At 33.6% G+C, this 22,304-nt stretch overlaps 2 protein-coding genes across 3 annotated transcripts in view; both read left to right on the forward strand.

The window, feature by feature from the left end:
- The window catches only part of LOC138857126 (uncharacterized), a 31,746-nt gene extending 15,719 nt beyond the window's left edge, over window positions 1–16,027 (forward strand). The window contains exons 1-3 of one of the 2 annotated variants that reach the window (XM_070108724.1): window positions 9,206–9,559; window positions 10,651–12,459; window positions 15,890–16,027. In XM_070108724.1, the coding sequence (XP_069964825.1) occupies window positions 11,198–12,459; window positions 15,890–15,953 (1,326 nt within the window). In that variant the 5' untranslated portion in view covers window positions 9,206–9,559; window positions 10,651–11,197 and the 3' untranslated portion in view covers window positions 15,954–16,027. Of the gene's footprint in view, window positions 1–9,205; window positions 9,560–10,650; window positions 12,460–15,889 lie in introns of those variants that run through there. The other variant, XM_070108723.1, reaches the window with a different exon arrangement.
- On the forward strand, window positions 16,021–22,085 carry chk (chaski). The gene is made up of 6 exons (XM_070108722.1): window positions 16,021–16,155; window positions 16,439–18,528; window positions 19,018–19,127; window positions 19,544–19,725; window positions 20,123–20,363; window positions 21,502–22,085. The coding sequence occupies exons 2-6, from the start codon at window positions 16,456–16,458 to the stop codon at window positions 21,641–21,643; spliced, it is 2,748 nt and encodes a 915-aa protein (XP_069964823.1). The 5' UTR covers window positions 16,021–16,155; window positions 16,439–16,455; the 3' UTR covers window positions 21,644–22,085.
- Window positions 22,086–22,304: the final 219 nt, after the last annotated feature.

The raw sequence follows: 22,304 nt of genomic DNA on the forward strand, positions 1-22,304 counted from the left end.
TTCGTCGTACTCGGCGGTGCCGTCGATGATTCGAACACACGATTGTATATGAATATTAACACAACACGCGACGGCGGCGAATTTCGCCCACCATGACGATTTTTGAGATAGAGGCATTTCTAATTTTTTGCCTAACGCCGATCACGGCGGCAAACACGGCATCACCATATCAAAGAAAGATTATTTTCAGTAAAAATATTAAGGATTTTCAAAAAAAATGTAAGAAAATGTCTGCGTTGGCAATATTAAGATTGTTTATGTTTGGTTTCGTCATTTATTGTGATATTTTTGAGCGCTGAATATACACTAGCTGCGACGAAAATCGTCCGTATTGTGTTTTACTCGGCGAAAATCCACCCGACGGCGTCGCCGAGTACGACGAATATTCGTCGTCGCCCGTATTGTGTTTAAGCTATTAATCCGCTTATTGGGTTAACATTTGAGTGTGTGCTATTGTTCTTCTTCTTGTTCCATTCACACTTCACCGCTTTACAATAATTTTTTTTACATATTTCCTTTATGGGAAGTTTCGTAATGAGATGAGGATTGCATATTTTCATTTGAGTCTTACTTTGCTTAGTCACACGTTGTATTGATTTGCGTCACCAAGCCCCCAAAAGAGTACTGGTTATGTGTTGGGGCTGGAATTCCATGTCAACATAAAATGACCTTAATTTCACAGCTATCCTTAATAACGTTTATTAATTTATTATTTAGCTAACGTAAAATCTGTAGGAAAAATTTAATGTTGTCTGAATCTTTGAGTTTTTTTTTGCAAAAGCTCTTTTTTTCAATTACACCGTGCCTAAATTATATTTCTTTTCCCAAGTACATATTACCTTGAACATGAAATACGTTATGGTTCATGTATACACTTGCATACTCGTTTGTATATTTACTGTTGCCTTAAAATAAGCGGAAAAGTTGCATATGAGCCTCAGATGGATTATTACCTTATTACGGTTGCCCCACCTATACACTGCATGCGTTTTCTGACTAATTAAGTGATTCTAGATCACTTACATAGCACTCTCAAATACAATAACAAAGCTAAGCATTAAAGCGAGGCTCATGTTTCTACAAAGCTTACGCTCAATTAACTCTGCGGTTAATGTGGTTTGACATCAATCAACTAAATAAATATGAAATTGAGCGCTACTGTCATTGTTGATGTTGCTATATTGTTTTTGTTTTAAGCGGGGTATTACATTATATAGGTGGAAAATGTTCACAACAACAACGGTCAACAAAATCCTCAGTTCATGTAATTATTATAGTCTTTGACTTGGTGCTTGAAAAAAACGTTTGCCGTTATGTTAAATATTTCGAATACTTTCACCCTCTTAAAAACTTTTGAATTAAATGTCCCTTTCACCTTGTAACAGACATCAGGGGCGCTCGATCATTGCTTGCCGATCCAATCCAATGCATTCGTTTCCTTAGTTACCTAAAACGAATTAGCTCTAGTTGCCAAGAAGTCCTATAACAAATAAGAAGTATGTTGTGCGACTTCTTCTCAAAAAAGTCTTTTTTTTAATTATTATGTATTTAAAAGCCTTATAGGATCAGTTTATCTAGTAAATATTCAACTTAATAGCTTTTTACAATTTTAACCATGGTTCTAAAAAACTGTAAAATTAGTAGGATAGAGTTTTCCTAATTGGGCTAAAAAAATTATATTAGTACATATAATTAGTACATACAAATGTATGTGACAAAACATTGTACATTTCATAAATTAACAAGTAAGGGAGGGCTAAGTTCGAGTATAACCGAACATTTTATACTCTTGAAACTTGCATTGTTGGCAAAACTTTATATTAAAAAATGCAAGAATTCAACACTCGTTATTCGACGAAATTATGATTGGATTACAATAATTATAGTTATATTATATAGACATAGACGCATTTAGTTTTATTACTATATTTTACTTTGCGTCAGCTTAAATTAAATTGAAAGCATCTTCACATGTGATATATCTAACATAAACTGCATCGAAGAGTCTACATTTAATATATTGAGTTGATGTGGAAAACGTCAACCAGACGATCGTAATTCATTATGTTAGGGTTGAATTTGTTTATAAAATGTAAACTCTTTAGTTTTATCCCGATATATGTATGTATTTATTAGTGGTTGATTTGTAAATTCTAAAGTGAAAGAATCATATGGAATTTAAAGTTGTGTTTTATGAGAAGTACGCGTGGTTGTAGTCCGATTTCGGGGTTATTATCCGATTTGTAGCTTATATGGTTTATAAGATTTAAACTTATTAGGAAGGTGAGGCCACGTCCACTTTTTCTCAAAGGTCCTCCTCATTATTGCGAGTCGTTGTACCAAATAACAGTTTTGTATCTTAATTTGCGGCTTAGTTATGGCAATTTATAGGGTTTCGATTGTTGGCGTTCTGTGGGCGTGGCAGTTCTTATAATGTCATGGAACATCCGGATTTCAACTTGTCTCGTCATCCTGATCATTTAAATGTATATAACCCTATATTTATCTTGTTTAGTTTTAGGTGATACAAACAACTCTGTAGAAATATGCAAGAGTAGAAAAATGGAAAAAACGACCCGTTACTGCAATAAAGAATTGGATTAATCGTGTATATACAAATTTGTTCACAGTTTTACTTGAAAATTTGTTCTGTATTCATTTTCCAACGAAGGAACTTCCTGCAAATGTGCAGATGTGAGAAGGTGTCGCTCATGGAAGCACTCGTAGAATTCAAATGCAAAGATAAACTTTGTCAACATAAATAACATGTGAATCATGTAACTAAACCTGCCCTTGAAAGTTTATTATTATCCCTATAGTTTCTACAGTATCTTTGTTTATATATGTATGTATATATATGGGTGTATTGTTGTCGACACCCTTCACAATAACTATGGAATGAAAGAAAATCGAATAATCCATACATATATGTACAGTGAACCAAAAAAACTTGTACAGAGAGATGTTCTGACTTTAAAAGGGCATTTCTCCTAAACTATTTCAGCTTTGGAGCTGCAACCAAGAGTAACAATATGAGAATCTTATGTTTTTTCGTATTTTTTATAAAAATTTTAACAATAAAAAACTTACACAGCATACAATGCAACCATTTATGAGTTTGATGGTGTGTTTGTTTTACATTAACGGCGATAATCATTTGATGGTTGCCACTTGACGTATAAAATCATTCTAAGGCATGGCAACACGGTTGCAATTAGTTATTGCATTACATTCGCAATAAATGGCGTAGTAAGGAAGTCAGAAGGTCATACTACTAGTACTAATTCTTCGATCTATTTAAATCGACCCATTGATTTTACATAAGTAGTAAAAAGTGGAGTGATTGAGCCGAAGTCGACCATTATGACTGTATGATCCAAATCCATCGTACTTATGTACATGGTCAGATTTTTGGTACGTTACTAACCTTCGACATAAAAGTTAGTAAAAGGTCGTCATTGGTACTTAGCCACACTAAACAATAATAATAAAGAATATATCAACTTATAAAAATGCAACGTATTGAAAAATTACGTTTCCATAAAATATTAAAACAACAACGATGTTTTGTTTTGTTACAATTGATGTTCAAAGCATTCAGACTCCAAATCTTGCAACTTGTTGTAAGAAACTGCCGGTTGCCTGAATTTTCTATTTCTGTATACCATTACATAATACACCAAAAGACGGTTGCCTTGCATAATGTATGTTTCGGTGTACATTTACCTAGTGGCTAGTATACTCACGCTACTTGCGTTTTTTCACGCTCCATTCATTCGAACTAACTTCGTTGTAGTAATAGTATGAGTATATATAATAAATACAATTTAGAGTTCTCTTATACATAACATTTTATCAATATTTTATACATAAAAGGGTTGTGATACTCGGTATCTAAAGGTAATATTCTCAAATATACAATAGAAATTCCTAATTTCATGCTGAGTTTAGAGCATTGTACTTTCTTTTCACTACTGTACATAATCAGAAGTTGATAACCAGGTTGGCATTTGATCGAAATGTGAAAAGGTACTAATTTATTCAATTAAGGATCTTTGATATCCGTACCATAAAATAACTGCATACACACCTGTGCGTTGAAACACCTTATTTCAAATAAAAGTGGAACTATTTTTGTTTATTTAAAATGTTGTATTTGACGGAATCATGATTATTAAACTCAAGTACGTGCACACATGACTCTCCTATCGCGTATAAGATAATAAAATATGTAAGCATTTTTAAAAGCATTACACCCAATAAGAACTTACGTATGAATGTACATATGTATTGAAACGACAGAGCTTCTCTGAAAAATGCAAGTCGTAAAAAGTGGAATCAAATTGTCGCTTTATCAGACAATTAAATAATTTTTAAATTTGCTATTGTATTATTTTTATTACAGCATTTATTTAGTACTGAGTTCTAATAAATGGCGGCTAATTTATTATACTAGGGTTGCCTTTTATAATCCGGGTTTAGAGAACAAAAACCAACATTAATCATCGAAAATCGCTTTTTGTTTTCAAAATATTCTCTATTAAAATCTATAAATTTTGGAATGCACTTGAACCAATTGTCGAAGCACTTTTGCCACTCTGATTGAGGTATTTTCAAAACATGCGTTCTCAACGCATCAACCGCCTCTTCAGGTGTCGAAAAAGTTGACCTCTAAGTTTATTTTTTTTGTACGGGAATAAAAAGAAGTCATTCGGTGCTAAGTCAGGATTATACGGTAAATGACTCATTCAATCGATGGTTTGAGTGCTAAAAAAATGCAGTTTTTATAGTCAATGTGAGCTGGCATTGTCGTGATGAAGAGTGATCCGTTTTTGGCCGTTGGTTTTCGTCTTATACATGTAAATTTACGATGCATCACCTTTAATGATGTCATAGACGTGTTTCGAAACACCGCTTTCGTATTTTTTTTTTTTAACATTTCTCTCAACCAAGCGACACGAGCCTGTTTTGAGCGATTGACAAATTGTGTGGGATCCAACCTGGACAAATTTTTTTTTTTACAGTCAAATGTTCATGCAATATTGAGTGTATGCTGGTGCCACTAATGCCTATAGTTGTCTCAATAGTTTCCGGAACAACAACTGCTTTTGGACGACCTTCACGAAACTCGTCTTGGAGTGATCTACGATTTTGATTGAATTCACCATACCATGGAAAAACACTGGTTCTTCATGGAACTTCATCGCCAAAAATTTAATTAAGTCCCTCGATGCACTGTTGCTGAGTTACTCCACGTCGAAAGTTGTAAAAAATTATCGCGATATCATTCAGTTTTTTGGCCGAGATAATATTTTAAGTTACTGTAACATTAAAAATAGCGCTCGTATGCCAAAACACTCGTTTTCGTTCATCAACATCAAGAATGTCAAATTTTACGACTTTGTTTATTGACTCTTCATTCATCTATTCCTGCAATAATTTATCAGTACAGTACCTAAGTACAGTGATGAGTAGACTCACATAAGCATACGGGATTGCAAAGCCTTTAAATATTTATAAAGATAAGCGTTGCGATAAGTTATCTATGTCGTCTATATCTTATCAATAAACTGCGACACTAGTCGTTTTCCAGACATTACTTCACCGTTATGAGTATTCACTAAAGTACCCGTATCTGTCCGACTGCTCACAAGGTAAGACTTGGCAACGTTGGAACAGTACAGTATGTGGAACATATATTGTTCGAAATAAATTATGAGAGCAAATTTGTATTTGAGAATTTCATTTTGTTACGAAAAAGACAGATAGACTGGTAGTTATTCCTGTTATGTATATACCTAGTCATAGTTTTAAAAGATAGATATAAATGTAGCGAGCTGGTTAAATTTTATTTAATTTCCGTCAACATCCAATGCCGCGGTGTGTTTGGAAAAATCGAAATCTTTGATTTTTCGCCTTTCCTGTGTATTCTTATTCGGCGCTTTTTTCTGTGTAGAGTGACACCATCATTATTTTCTTTATTTTATATAAATGTTTAATAAATATTTCTTTACTGTCCTCCATGAGGAAACTACAATGTGTATGAATATATTTTCTCAAATATACAAATTAGCAATAAAACCAGATCAGGAAATATCATTCTCAATATGCAAGATCACATATGTATGGTACTATATACAATAACAAATACATACAAGTAAATACGTTTATATATTTCCCGAATTGCCTTGACCTATAAAAAGTTAAATTATCAACGTTTGCGATTATCATTTGTGTGTTCGAATGTCATAAACTTCAAATGTATAGACATGTTTGTATAGTTTACGAGGTATGTTCAATCTGCTGAAATTTATACATTTGCTTATTATTGAATATGTTTATGCTTTTGGTTTTAAGTGCATGTCCATAGGTTTTTGTCGAAATGATTATTTCGTATTCAATTTTCAACTTTCAATTACATAAGTAGTTTCAGATATTCTGCTGATTACTTTGAGATCTGTCGAATTCACTTAACTTTGACCGGTCTGCTTGAATGGCAGCTACATACATGCTATAGTGTGATTATAAGAATATGACTATTTTGTATGGCTTTACGCAATCGAAATAAAAATTATCACATATAACCAGTGTGAGTACAACTTGCACCTACTGTAGTCAATTTAACACAGTTGAAAACGAATTTCTCATAAATGTGTCAATTTCTCTCAATTTCAAGTTGACTGTTCCATATCACCAGATGTGTACATCAAATCTAAGGTTTTATTTATTTATTATTGAACAATATTTATCACAAATTATTACAACAAATGCGAATCGGCCGTTATAACAATGATGGTGCAAAGGCTTGTTCGAGTTTATTAGAAGAATCGGCCATTCGTTCGGTTTTAATTCTCCAAACCATTCTAGAGCATATCATAAATTCAAGATAAGGTACCGCATGGCGACATATTTCAAATAACGTTACTTTAAAGTGTTGTAATATTTTTTGTTAGCATACTGACACATAGTTTTAATCCCCGTTGATTTGTTGAAAGATAGTTAGTACAATTCGGCTGATACAGCTTTTATACTCTTGCAACATGTTGCTACAGAGTATAATAGTTTTGTTCACTTAACGGTTGTTTGTATCACCTAAAACTAATCGAGTTAGATATAGGGTTATGTATATATAAATGATCACGATGAAGAGACGAGTTGAAATCCGGATGTCTGGTTGTATAATAATTTCCGATTTTCCACCTTTTACTTTGGTTTAGAATTGGTCCAAATCTTATATCCCTGAAATAATTATCTGCGATCCTTTGGTTGACATTTCCACATCAACTCATTATATTAAATTTAGCTTCTTCAGTTGAATTTGTATCCCATATAGCTCATTTGAAGATGATTTTAATACAATTTTAGCTGACGGGAAGTAAAATATAGTAATAAAACTAAGTGAGTTAATAACCTATAATATAACTTAATAAAATACCAGATTTGATTGTAATCCATTTACAATTTCATCAAATAAACCGCAACATTTTTTTAAATAAAGTATTCCCAACACCTAAAGGTATTTTTCCTCCCTTTGATCCTTGCAAGTTACTAGAATATAAAATGTTTAGTTGTACCGCAACTTAGCCCTTCATTACTTGTTTTAATGTAGAACTAATATATGTACTTATGTTCATCCTCAAAAAGAATGTTACATAAGCAAGACATGTCATGCTCCTCTGTGACTTAAGGTAAACGAAACGATACTCTCCTGCAATCAGCAATGACGTTAATGGTTCTTCTCGCTATTCTTCTAATATTACTCGAAGAAGTAATGAAACTATATAAAACTACTATAAAATTAACCAATATTCAGACTACGTTGTTTTACCCCTCCTTCTTCATATACTTGTATGTATGTATGTTAAAGAAGACTCATAATACCAAGACCCACGTACCTAGCGTCGCATTTTCTTCGGCGATTAAAACAAAAGCCATTGATTTTGTTAAGATATTTCTGTTTAAACTTTTTCAAGTTTAAGTTTTTTCTGCGAATAATTCAAAATTATTCATCCAGGCAAGGTCAACGAATAATTTCCTACTGACCTACTATAATATCTTTCTAAGAAGCACCAAATCGTAAGCAACCCCTGCTTTGCATGATATCAAAAAACAATTTATTGCTTTATATAAATTGCGCTGTTATACCAAGCAATTTTCCCAAGTAGTATTTAATAATTTCAGGAAGCGGCAAAAGCTAACTCCGAAAGTCGATATCTTCACTAAAGCACTCAACTCTGATTATAGGGCGCGTGGCCCTCTGTTAAATACATAAACAACAATCGCCTTCATAATCATAGTGGAACACATAAAAGAATCAGAGTAAATAGAAATAGTAGCAATCACCATCGCTAAAAGTTTTACAATAATCAAATGAACCCACATACATACATACATGTATTCACATGTTTGCATAAAATGACGTTCGGCGATAAGAACAGTTATTAAATTAGTGTCAACGACTATAACCAAATAAGTGAACGGCGACCAAGTCCAATGAGCGTCTCTTTCAGCCAATAGACGGATCTCATTATTCCGAACTCACAAATGACAACGATTTGTCGTTAAGTCAACGAAACGTATTCACGCACACTTATTTATGTATGTATCTACATACAATGAATATGGGCATTTTTGAACACACATATGTATGTGTGTATGCAATGACCCGGCAATGACATTCACCGATGAAACAACTTACAACTAGTATGAACGGCAAGCCTAACTACTCAGCCGACTATCCCTCTGCCATACATACAACTGGTGTTCGGTCAGAACAAACCTGTCCCATATCAGTCCAAGACTGGTGTAGACAAAGTCTATAAAAATGAAATCTTAATAAACACTTTTTTGCGCTTTGTAATTAGTTTTAAAACAATGAAAAAATTAAATCGGTAAAGTCAAACAAAAATTGCTCTTTGAAAAATAAATTTGGAATTGATGCAACATTAGTAATTTTTTGACTAGTTTATTTTATGTTAGTATCAAACTATAAAATTTCTGACAGGCACGAGTTTAGTTTGTTTTTTCACTAAAGGGGTACTCTGACCCTGTCGTTTCCGCTTCCCTTCTGCAGTCAGCCGATCGTTCAACGTATAAACATTATCATCATCTTCACACATTCACATGCATTATCATCATCTTCACACATTCAATAGTTTTTTGCAGCGCTTAGCTGATCTAACAACACGCTGAATTCTTTCAGTCTTGTTATACGGTTACTCGCGGCATGGAGTGAGCCAATCAAGTAGTCCAGTCGGTGGTTGACAGTAAGAAATGCCATGCCGAAACAGATTTATTGCAGAATGCCGGTAAGGCAACTTCGGCGTTGAGTGAGACAATAACTCCTCGGGTAGTAAAACGTGGTCGTGTTTCGTGCGTATGAGTGAATGAATATACGTGGACCGGAATCGGAAGGAATGTAACTACCTTTTATGTTAACGTTAATTGGTCATTATCTCTTCATAAAGTCGGTTATAAAGATAGAGGATACAAAATAATGACATTCTTAGACTAGATCACGTGGTGTGGATGTGTTGCAGAGTTTAATGTGCTATTTCAGGTAAAATTTGGTATTTGATTGTACTTAATCAAAATTGATATGTATGTTTGTAAGTATACGATTCTTCAAAACGAATATTTTCTGTTGTATTTGGAGAACTTAAAACATGTATTTCGTTGCCGTTTGTTTCCGGTACTTCGTCTATGATATATGGTATATAATTTATTTATTATATATTTACAAGCAACTCATAAAACTAGTGATATTTTTGTTTGTATGGTAACTGCTTTTCTGCATATTTCAAAGTATTGTACATATTCTTAATTAATGGGGTAACAGAGATAAGCTGCGATATATGGCTTTAATGCTGAGATAAACAAATTAAAATGGTAATATTTATGTAAACAATATTTAGTTTTCAAATACTACAAAACCCACTTCACTTCGAACCTTTAAAAAAAATCACAACAGTTTTGTAGAAATATCTTGCTGAACACTCTGAAATTTGTGTTTTATGTCAGTCTAAAAAAGGGGAACCTGCTATTTGCAATTTCAGCAGCCATACGCGGAAAAGTGTGGTAGATTGTTGTCGGATATTTTTGCTATGAAAATGAATGTGGACAGTCATAGGGTCAAGTACGAATCGTTTGAGTGATATTGTATAAATGTATTATGATAATTTAAAATCTTCGTTGGCAAGTAAGGAATTTATAACGGGGTATTAGAATACAATTGTATTAGATTACATGAATATAGCATGATTTAGTTTTTAGTTGTAGCATATTTATTAATTTCGCCCAGAAAAAGGTGGCACTATGCATTTTAGGATAGTTATTATTAAGAAGCGGCAAAATGCATATTTAGCCAAATTGAATACATCAAAGGAGCTATATACGAGTATGTATTTAGGAATTTCGTTATATTTATTTTATTAAAGCATTCCTTTTGTAATAGGAGATCATAGTCTGCTGAAAAAAATTTAATATTCAATGGGTCTTGCCAATTTTTAAGGCCAAGTTGTATCAATGCATAATATTCCAAATATTATATAATCGATAAATGCCAACGCAGTATACATATATCCATTTAAAATCAATAACTAAAAATAAATGAAAAATGTTACTTATATTTGATTTTACGTTTCTTTACAGTTGATCACTACGAATACATAACTGCAGTGCAAAGTTAAAGAACCGGACGTCATCAGCCACCAATTTGCTTATCGGCGCTTATTAGTCAGCTCTAAGGGCTTCGTCAACAATATATTCGCAATTTATTTTGTTATTTTGTAGAATAAAACCAATTTACAACGATGAACCCGACGCAGCGAGATTGCCAGTTCATTTGACACACGCCAAATAGATGTGGTGAAAAAAGAAAAATAACAAATACAACGAAGTGAAAAAGGCGCAGTTGAATTGCAAAAGCCAATATAAATATAAATAAAAATAAACTTTATACACTTATTAGATAAACCAATACTGCTGTAAAACAGTCGAGAAGAAAATTTTTTTACTTTTTTTATTTTATTTTTTGCTTTGATTTCGTTTTTACTAAAACAAAATAATGCAATAATCTTACAAAATCTATAAAAAAAAAACCTAAACTGTAAACCACATTGAGCCGTTTTTGGTGGATTAGACGGGTATATACTTTTAATTGGTCAATACTCTCAGCCAAGGGAAATCTACCTGCCGCATGTGGATTCTATCGGTGCTTGTGATTCTGCCAAAGACGTTGTTGATGCGGACGACGCCGCATTGCAAAAGTGCAACCAAATTCAAAGCGAAGCTCGTCAGACACCAATTGTCAGCAGAAATAGTTGCTGCAATAACGCCAACAAAAACAACATGTGTAGCAGTTTTAGCGCCCAGCAGCAGCAGCAACAACAATAGCAGTAGCAACAGCAGTGTAGCAGAAACAACTGTAGCCTTAAACCCAAAGCAATATTTTAGCCAATTAATAGTCGAGTGTTTGCCCATCGCATTTTTAGTATTCACATCGTTGTCGCCATCGACGGTGTCTTTGTTCGATCTTGTACTTATTTTCATTGTATCGCTTATTAATTTACGCATCCAACATTTCCTCCACAACGCGGTTAAATCGAAGTTAGTATTCTTGATGAATGACATTCGCATAAAATCAGTTTATAAGCCAACTACAACAACAACAGTAACAGTAGCAACTGACAGTGGAACAGAATTAACTGTAATATTATCAAAAATATTAAAAGCTATTAGAACAGTGTTAGAAAAGAATAATAAAAACAACAATAGCAGCGACAGCAATAATATATTAAAATCTATAGTCGAGCAAAAAACAGCGTTAACCAATCAAAGCCCACGCATCAGTGAAGCTATCCCCGAAGACCCCCTTTATTCAATATTGCCATCAGTAAATAACAAAAACAACATCACGGTGGCCGCCTTTGTACAATTACGGCTATTTAATAATAATTCTTTTTCGTCGAACAATCATCGCACTTACAATAACGGCAGTAAATCGAATAAAGTATTTCTACACTATACACCACGTGATCCGCGTTTAAGAAACGTCAGTGAAAATCAAGAGATTTTGATTAATAAACACCATTTCGATAGTGTTAGTGAATTGAAAATAACTGAAGATTTATGCGCTTATGGCGAAGTTATTGGAGGTACCTCCACAATAATAACAACAACAACAATACAATACAACATTGTTAGTGCTTATTTACCAATATACTGTGATTGTAATAAAATTATTAATTGTTGTAAACATACGTGTAATATTAATAAGAATAATAATAGCAAATTTGAAAGTGAAAGTGCGCGTGCGAGTAACAACTTAATTATTAGTGATCCTTCACGTAGTAAAACTATTTCGCCTGTCAACTCTCACAAACTAATATATAAGGAAATACAAAAGCAAACACACAACCCGATCGCAGAGTCCTCCAAAGTGGAAAATAAGTTCTTGAGGTAAGTCTGGGAATTTTTATTGGACTTGACTTAGAAACGTTTTCACTTTAAGTTTTAAACGAAATTATATTTAGAAATTTTTTTAGGTGTATATCTTTAAAATGACTTTATTAGATAATCAAAATCGTCAAAGATTTTCAGACGACATTGTTTCGTTAGTATTTCATAGATATATGAATTTGCGCTTATAAAGTTATAAATGTACTTACATAAGTACGTATACAAGCATGTAGTGTACTGTATGAGTGACTGCCAAACAAAAATTCTATTTTTATCGTCAGAAATATTTAGAGTGAAATACACCGTGCATTTGCGAAAGTCTTCGAGCGTCATTCGACTCGTACAATTTGCGTAAGAAAATTGCCCAAAACAAAAGTGAATGACATAAGTACCCTTCCTTTCCTTGGCTCAGAACCGAACATTAATAACAATTTGGTACATACCAAGCTGCATGATCATATACCTTTAAACGCCAAAAAACGGGTAGATGGGCGAAGCATTATGCTTTGAGATAACTCAAGTCAAAGGCATCCCACCACTGATTAGCTACAAAGTTAATTTTTTAGCTGTATTCATATTTGTCAACATCTTAGATTTGTCACCCATTGGAGGAATAGGGACCTACAGTTTGACGTTAATTCACAAAAATGCAGCGTCCCATACATACATATGTACATGTACATATATTCTTTAAATGTAAATATATCACTGTAGGTGAGTATTTGTAAACGTGTCCACATGTGCCCCTCAGGGAAACACTTAGATACACAATTAGATCTTCTGGCCAACTTTTTGTAAAGAACCTACCTAAAATGTCTAATTTTATCAGTACAAGCAATATTATTTAAACCTTTAATACAATTTATGTACATCATTCATATATTTATGGCTAGGTGTTTCCATCTGAATCCATCTTGGCTTGTGTTGAAATGAAAAATGTTTGGAAAGTAATAACTACCATATATGTACATACATACCTAACAACCTTCAGATAGCTATTAAGTTAGTCATTTAGTAAATTGTCTCCATTGTGTAGTGCGAAAATTTCCAATTGATTTATCTCAAAAAAACTAAATAAAAAAGTATCAATAAACATTAAAGTAGGTTTTCGAAAATTTAATTTCTTGGCAGTCGTTTCATTAACTATATTAATATATATCTTTTGAATAATATAAAAATTTTGTTACGTAAGCATGTTTAAAATAATTTTATTTTTTGTAAAATAACGACTATAGATTGTTATATATACTTAAGAAGATGGTTGCTTAAAAAGTCAAACACAGTTCTTAATTGAGGGTAGCCGAATTGTTTTTATGTTTAACAAGCTAGCATTGCCTAGAGCTCTAAAATTTTTTTCAGTCTTTTTTTTCAAAATTTCTTTAATACTTTAGATTTTACACCATTAACCCTTTGGACTTTCCTGGTCTTCTTCTGAAAACATTACTTTACTTCTTTTACTATTCCTTCAAATACAAGTGCAATAAGTAGCAAAATAACGAAATAAAATCGTTGAATTGTGCTTTATACTAAAATGTGGACTAAAAATATTTTCTATAAAACATTAAATATTGCTGCAAAATCTTAATACCCCTTTTCACCACATTTTCGAGCATATACTACGTAAAATTTACTCGAAACTCTAGTTAAAAAATTATATACTTTTTCCTACAGGGTCTTTCAAAGTTCATTTGTATGCTCATTTCGACTCCTAGCAATCTGCTATTCTTTCGTCTTGACAGTTTATTTCAAAGTTTATTTTGAATTTCTACTATTCCCCAATATTTAGAGAGTCGAGTTGAAGGCTACTCAAACAATTCTTGTTTATATTTTATTATATTTTGGTATTGTTTTATCTATTATTTGATGGGTTTGCGAAAAATAGTTGTTGCCCAAGACCCAAGCAGTCTTTCAAAGGTATCATAATGAGATTGTTATTTTCTCTGTTATCGCCTGCTTAATTAAAAGCTAATTACAGAGGTGTTAAAGTCTATCATAAAAAGTATCAAATTGAGTAAAATTTCTACAAATAACACACGATTTTAAATTCAGCACTAAAGTTGTAATGGTATGTAATATGTGTGTCATATTTATATGCATGTTTGCATGTACTACACAACTAAATGTAATCGATAATGTTTCATGCACTGTAAATTAATAAACTATATCAGTGTTAATGGCTTTCATAACATTAGGGAAATTAAATAGTAAGCTTATGTAAATGCATAAAACATAAATATATATCTTCTATCATTAGGTGAGATATTTTTCACTGTAGTATTAGTCCAAAAGTTGTATCTTTAGAGAGAACAATGAGAAAAACAATTCCAACTATATTCGGAAAAGGGCAGAGAAGATCTCAAATACAACGTTTTCAAATATCTGTCCATGGGAAAAAGAGGATGAATTTTCAAAATCTAGATCGAAAATTTATACTTTTTTGGCTTTGAGACTTATTTATAGACATGATGAAATTTAAACAAGCTGGAAGCTAGAGCCTTTTGAAGGGTTCTCACGATGTCACTGAAATACACTGCAACAGGATCACACTTTTCATCAAACTTCCCAGTCAAAATGTTTACTTTAAGAATGTTTCCAGTAATCTTTTTTATAACCAAACGTTTTTTCCGGCAAGGTCAGTTGGAAATCTCCTGTCAGTAGTAAAGCAGTACCACCGAATAGTTTAGTTCAACTGTCAATGCGATTTTCTATGGTAACTGTTCTCATGTTTTTTACCTATAACATAGCGCCATTTTCCTAAGTTTGATGGATAAATAAATTAAATCATCTGAATCTTGCAATACAAAATGTCGCGATTATTAATTGAGATATAAACAACCCTACCTTTTAACTTGGATGATATTGGAACTAAACATTAAATTTTAAAATCGGCTCAGTAGCTTACCAGTTTATCCCAGACAAACAACGTGACATGCAATTTTTATAAAAATAGTTAACTCTTTGAAGTAACATAAATTTGTTCTTTCCTTCTTAACGAACCACCGTCCAAGACTTTCTTTTCGCTATCCTTCCTTTGCGAGGTTAAGGCTAAAATATTTTGAATGACACACCAACCAAATCAACTAGCTGAAATCAAATTAATATAAGCTGAATTTATGATTTATGGTTTCAAGTCACTTTGTACATACATAATCATTTCAAAAAACTTTTTTGGAGCTTTCCTGGCTCAGAGATCAGTCATTGACCCAACCTCACCTAATCTAATGAATTATTTGTAACATTGACAGAGAATAAATGTAATTATTCATAAGTCGGTAAAATTTTATCAATAAATTGTACACAGAGTATGCACGTACATACTATGTATCTATATATTAAAAAAACGACTTAACCTCTTTTTGAAAAATCAAAGAACTGTTATAAAGATAGAAAAATTTTGCGTTGTATAATGTATTTTATGGCTTATTTTCAGGAACTTTCAGCTTGGACCCCAAAAATTTAACTCATTGAACTGTACAGTTGGTATTCTGATGTGAGTATAAGGTCGAACATATCGTGCAATCACACACAAGCGAGTTGCGCCGCCATCGCTGTATTTTTCATCACATCCACTGTTACAGTGAATTCCGTGGTGTGACATTTAAACCGGAGTTGAAACTCTCAAATACATACCGCTATAAAAAGAACTCTATAAAGCAGGTTATTTGTCGTGAATTAGAACTGCAGAACGTCGAACTGGTAAGAAGCTGGCCTTATCGGAGAACAAGTTAAATTTTAAGAATAAAAATATATACAAAACCATAGGCAAATATAAGACCAAGTACAATAACAAAAATTGCTGAAAACCACTGTGTTCAAGACGAAATCAGACGTGCACAAAAAAAACTTAATTGGAAAAAATTTAGTGAAAAAATAGTAATAGCCATCGTCTGATATCACATAAGGCACTTTCGTACGTTTTTATATCATTCTTCACACAGTAAAATAACCCAAAATTCATCTTTTATCCTGTTCAAAATAGTTCATAAAACCTAAAAAATGGTTGCGAATCAAACGAATGCTAAAAGTAAACCGGATAGTGTAGTCTATCAGACCCTATCCACTCCGACAGACGTACAATCAATCGTGGCATCAATAACTCCTACGCCTACACCCACAACCACACCACTAAACAAATCGATTAAACATGATTTCTTTCCCGAAGTAAAGTTCTGTGATCTATCGGCAAGCGAATTACATGATGGTGACGGTGATTACGCTGCCAATGAACGTCTTCTAAAACATTGCCTCATCACCGTGAATGACGATAATGTTGGTCTAACCACGACAACAACAACCACCTTTTTGGTGATGGAGGATAGTGATGTGAAAAAACGTAAGCGTCTTATATCAAACGAATCGGGCGATTCAATTGATTCAAGTTCAACAGATAAAAAGAAGCCAGAGATACCAGATGGAGGTTACGGTTGGGTCGTGGTTTTAGCCTCTCTCGTTGTTTCGCTAATTGCTGATGGCTTGTCCTTTTCTTTTGGGCTTATCAATTCTGAACTGTTGCATTACTTTGGAGAGTCACCTTCGAAAACGGCTTGGATCAGTTCGTTGTTCTTTTCGGTACCACTCTTAATGGGTCCGATCTGGTCGAATCTGGTTGATAATTACGGCTGTCGGAAAATGACCATATTTGGAGGTTTGCTATCAGCAATCGGATTTGGTCTCTCCTCACTCTGTAACTCTGTGGAAATGTTGATGCTGACCTTTGGTATCATTTCTGGTTTGGGACTGGGTATTGGTTATGTAACAGCAGTTGTATCAATCGCTTTTTGGTTCGATAAGAAACGAACTTTCGCTACTGGTATTGGCGCTTCTGGAACTGGAATTGGCACCTTTTTGTACGCACCTCTGACTCAATGGCTAATTGATACCTATGGGTGGCGCGGAGCCACACTCATTCTCGCGGGCACTATGCTGAATACTTGCGTTTGCGGCGCGTTGATGCGTGATCCGGATTGGTTAATAGAAGAAAATCGTCTCGAAAGCCGTTCACAAAGTATGACCACATTTTCGAATTCCAGCGTTTGTCTCGAAGAAATCAAAAAGCTCTTAGATACTGGCATAACAAAGGAGGCGGTGCTTGACACGTTGGTAACAAAAAATAACACCGAGGCCAATCAACAAATTAATGATCCACACGAGTTCGTAATGAAACGCTATCGAAGCGAAATCTTCTTACCGACATTTTTAGGTTCTCAAGATTTGGAATGCGTTTACGAAATCAAGAGCCTCAGTAGGCGATCATTGAGAAATAAAGAAGGAATGGAAGCGCCTTCACGAGAAAACCTATTATCAATGTCTTCAGCTGGGCCCAATCCAACAGCAGCCATTATTGGATCACCCGATGACACAATGATGGGCGGCATTGCTGAAACCGCCGCTGAAGATGCGAGAAAGAGTTTCTTGGCCTCGATAGAAACACTCTCGCCCTCTGAAAAAAGCTCTATTGGTCGCGCTACACCATCGGGTACATCGTTCTCTTCGCAACAAGCTTTAGATGGGGTAAATTCTAAAGCCCAACCACGCGAGTTCCAACGTAACTCCCCTAACGATGGCAATATGGCCAACTCACGTTACTCCTTGAATGAAAATTTTTTCAGTGCTAAAAATGCAACTACATCTTTTGTGGACCTTAAGCCTAACGGCCTGAGACACAATTCTGTCGATATATTGAGCGATGAGACTTATTATATGTCAATTAAAAAGAGTACTACAGAACTTGTAAATGGTAATTTAAGAAAACTACACAAAGATGCGTCAATAATAGGAATACCGGAAAATGATGCTGCCAACTGCATTAAGCCAACGAAGCGTGCACGCACCGATAGCATTAGCGGCATGCGTCGGCTATCCAAGTCAAAGAAACCGTTAGTTCGGCCAAGCTTGCGGTATAATACCTCCTTACGAAATTCAAACTTCCTCAAGAACATGCGTATACATCGCAACTCCATACATTATCGTGGCGCCATGTTAAATACACATCGCTACCGATTGCGTGCATCATCGTGTCCGAACATATACCGAAACTCGATGACAACGATCGCGAAAGAAGAAGAAGACGTAAGTTTTTAAGTTTTATATGATATACAAATGTAGTTATCTGAATTTAAAAGCGCTATTTTCCACTCTCACTCGTTCTCTATTAGCCCAGTCAAGACATTGCAAAAAAGTAAAATTTTCAAATATACCAAATCGATATTCAATGACAATGGCAACAGCCGGCACTGGAGGCCGAGAAGTAACACTTTAGTATATTCTCGGCTTAAGGTTAAGCAAAAGAAACATCAGATTTCATTAAGAATGTTTATAGAAATAATTTTTCAGAAATATTTGGTCTGCATAATAACACCAATCGCAATCTTATTGTGAGACTTTAGTCAGTTTTTAGTTACTTTTCGCAAATATGGTATAATAAAAACTATTTATTACTATTTTGATCCTTGCTCTCATTTCTCTATTATCTGCACTCTACCTGTAGCTATTTCTATATGCCCTTGATTTTAAATAACAAATAAGAAATGAACAATTAATTGAATTATATATTTTCAGACCTGGTACGAGAGTATGATCGACACAATGAAGACAGTATTTGATTTTTCATTGTTCGCGGACATGAAATTTACTCTATTCAATTTATCCACATTATTTCTATTTATTTGGTAAGTAAATTTACTACATTCGTATATAAACAAATGTCTGGTACGTATTTCCAAGACTCAATTGGTTACAAGACAGTTAAATCTAAAAGCAACAAATATAATATGCTTAAACCACATATCATTACAATATATAATATTTGAATACGATTATGAAATTTGAAAATAAGGTATGATTGTCCTCAGTCACCTTTCATCTCCTCTATCAAAGTAAAAATTGTTGGCACGAGTTATTTGGAAGGAAGGATTTTTCTACCAAAGTAAGAATCGTAACAGAATTGCTTATGCGCCAGAAGACATGTTAGTGCTGCCTGTTAGTTTGAACACCTTGTATAGTTTGTTCTATTCGTTACTCTCGAATGCTTGGCGAATATAGAGCAAAGAATGAATGTTTGTTTCTTCTCTTTTGTTCATCACAGGTTCATTATTCCCTACCTTTATCTGCCGGAGCATATGAAGCTTCATGGCTATGTAACGACGGACAGCGCACAAATGATTTCGGCCATTGGAATCGCTCAAACAATCGGCATGATCGGTCTGGGTTATGTGGGCGATCGCTCGTGGATGAATGTGAATGTCTGCTATTCGGCGTGTATGGTGGGTAAGTACGAAATCAATTATCAAAGTTTTAAGCACTAAAGTACTAGCCTTTATAAAATATGTTGAGGCAATATAAATGAATTTACATTGTCATGTACTAAGAATTTATAAGGCTAATCAAACTATAATAATAACAAGAAGAAATTTGTAAATGAAGAAATGCCTGTTCGGTTGTATAACCGCTATAGTATTCGCTGATTGTGAGGCCTGACGAGATTGACTATGTTTATAACACTGCAGATTTGTATAAAATTTCTCAATGACTAGTGCACACAAACAAGTGAAAAAGCTCTTAAATGTAAGAGAATAAGGCTTGCATTATTAGTTATCTCTATGTATATATGTGTATAATTCTATACTCACATACTCATGGGCTTTTACTTTCGTTTTACTTTCAGTTTGTGGCATATCGGTGCTTCTAATGCCGATTGTTGTGAGCAGTTATATTGGACTGCTGTTGGTGTGCATCATCTTTGGATTCACTTTCGCTAGCTCATTTTCATTTACACCTAGCATTTTGGTCAGTATTGTCGATTTAGATGATTTTACGTGTGCCTATGGGCTGGTGCTCCTGGTACAGGGTGTTGGTATGATTGCAGGGCCCCCAATTGCAGGCGCTATTTATGAAATGACGCTAAGGTAAGTGAAACCTTAACCAAACCCCAAAGAAAACACATCTTACGAGGAATCATAGATATATATTGTAAAATCTAACCGGTATTGAATAATATATTGAGACTCAGATTAGTTTTTTCATTCATTTGTTTTGTGATTTGGATCACTTTTGGTATAAAAGTAGGGTCGGCTTTAGTTTAGCATCCCACGATTTCAGGGTTAAGAGGGGTATGGTTGGATAGAGGAGATTCTCCAGATCACGAATATTACAGCCGGAAACTTATAGTTTTCGAGATATTTGCGTTTTAAGTTGAAAATTTCATTTGGAAATTTCTCGATTTATGGTTAACTTTTCTTTTATATTATGGCTTAAACGTATGTTTTATTGCATCTTACAATTTCACAAATGGATCATGATGCCGATTTGCTATATTTTTACGCCATAGGTATTCATATATCAAATTGTAAAAATCTTCACTGTTATTATAAAAATATCCTTAATTTTGTTTAGATTTCCTATTTGCACTGGCGGCCTTCGGCTTCAAAAAAATAACCCTGGTCGATCCAACACCGGAGTGTTCATAATTCAATCGCGTCAAACTCTTATTTTGGAATCAGAACTCAAACCGATAAGAAGTTATAACTGTTATGAATTGTGATATTATTGCAATGATTTTCAAAAGTCTCAGCGCTGACAGATTTGAAATATTACATTTTTATTTATTGTATATCAATTTGCCATTTACACTTTTCTATAATTATTATCAAACACAAAATACCAGTAATGTTCTATTTAATGGAAAACTAGGCATTTTATTTTAAAGGGTACCCGAAAGGTGTTAGTCCCGTTTGGTCAAGTAAATATGTACAGTTTTGCATAATAGCTAAATAACACTTATGATTCCTCTTGGGCATCAAGCGAATTACTGTGACTACGTAAAATCTTGTTGATTTCATAGAAATGTTGTGTGCCTAAATGTATGCAAACATTTATTTCACACCAAGAATAATTATTAATATACATAGGTTTATGTATTTGTGATTTCTCTGCCAATTGCATATAAACGGTCGATAGACAGTAAAAACTTCTCTTCTAGGTACTTTTAAGCGCACTCAATTATTTAACTTTACTAAACTAAATATTAATCTAATATTTTCACAGATGGGATAACGCATTCTACTTTGCCGGTGTATTTGTTGCCTTATCTGGTGTGGCCTCCTATTTGATAGAATTTTGTGAGAAGCGAGAAAAAGGCAGCGACAGCGATGTCTCCGAAACTAAGAAAACTAATTTAATACATTAAATTTCGAATCCATGATAGAGAATGGGGATGCATGAAATTTCATTAAGAGTTCATAGCAGCAAAGTCTTCTGTGTTACATGTACAACATATGAGTGTAACTATGTTTGTACAATAGTATACCATACATTATAATATTTGTATGTATTGTATGTATGTATGTATATATTTATTAAATTTGAACTGAACTATGCTTACAAATATTTCTCATGTACTTGACGATTAGAAATTTGAATTTGCAAACGAACACATGTATACACTCAAAGATAGTGCACATTTATTATTATAAAAAGAACACAACATCCAAGTTACTTCGTATATTTGTGATAACAACAAACACACAGACTACAAATTACCGTTTTTTAATACACATACATAAATAAATCAAAGAACAATACAACAGACCAACTTGTGTTCTGTAAATCGATAACATGGAGAATAAAAATTTTATTGGTGATTTATTTGTAGATAAATTGACAGATAAGTGGCAGGGTTTTCATTTTCTCAATTTTGATTATACCAGTTGGAAGGTTTTTGCAACGAACGGGAAAATTCTGAAGGAATACAATGTACAGATTTCAAATGTATTTAATGTAAGTATTTGTTTTTTGTAGACACCGAAGTCATTACTACACATAGAATGCACTATAAATATATAGGAAAT

The sequence above is a fragment of the Bactrocera oleae genome, chromosome 4, assembly GCF_042242935.1.
Source record: "Bactrocera oleae isolate idBacOlea1 chromosome 4, idBacOlea1, whole genome shotgun sequence".
In the NCBI taxonomy this organism is placed as follows: domain Eukaryota; kingdom Metazoa; phylum Arthropoda; class Insecta; order Diptera; family Tephritidae; genus Bactrocera; species Bactrocera oleae.

Bases quoted from the DNA above. Each gene is read 5' to 3' on its own strand.
- chk (XM_070108722.1), top strand. From the start codon at position 16,456: ATGGTTGCGAATCAAACGAATGCTAAAAGTAAACCGGATAGTGTAGTC. The intron at 19,726-20,122 runs GTAAGTACGAAA...TTTTACTTTCAG, and splicing joins CTATTCGGCGTGTATGGTGG to TTTGTGGCATATCGGTGCTT. The intron at 20,364-21,501 runs GTAAGTGAAACC...ATATTTTCACAG, and splicing joins ATTTATGAAATGACGCTAAG to ATGGGATAACGCATTCTACT.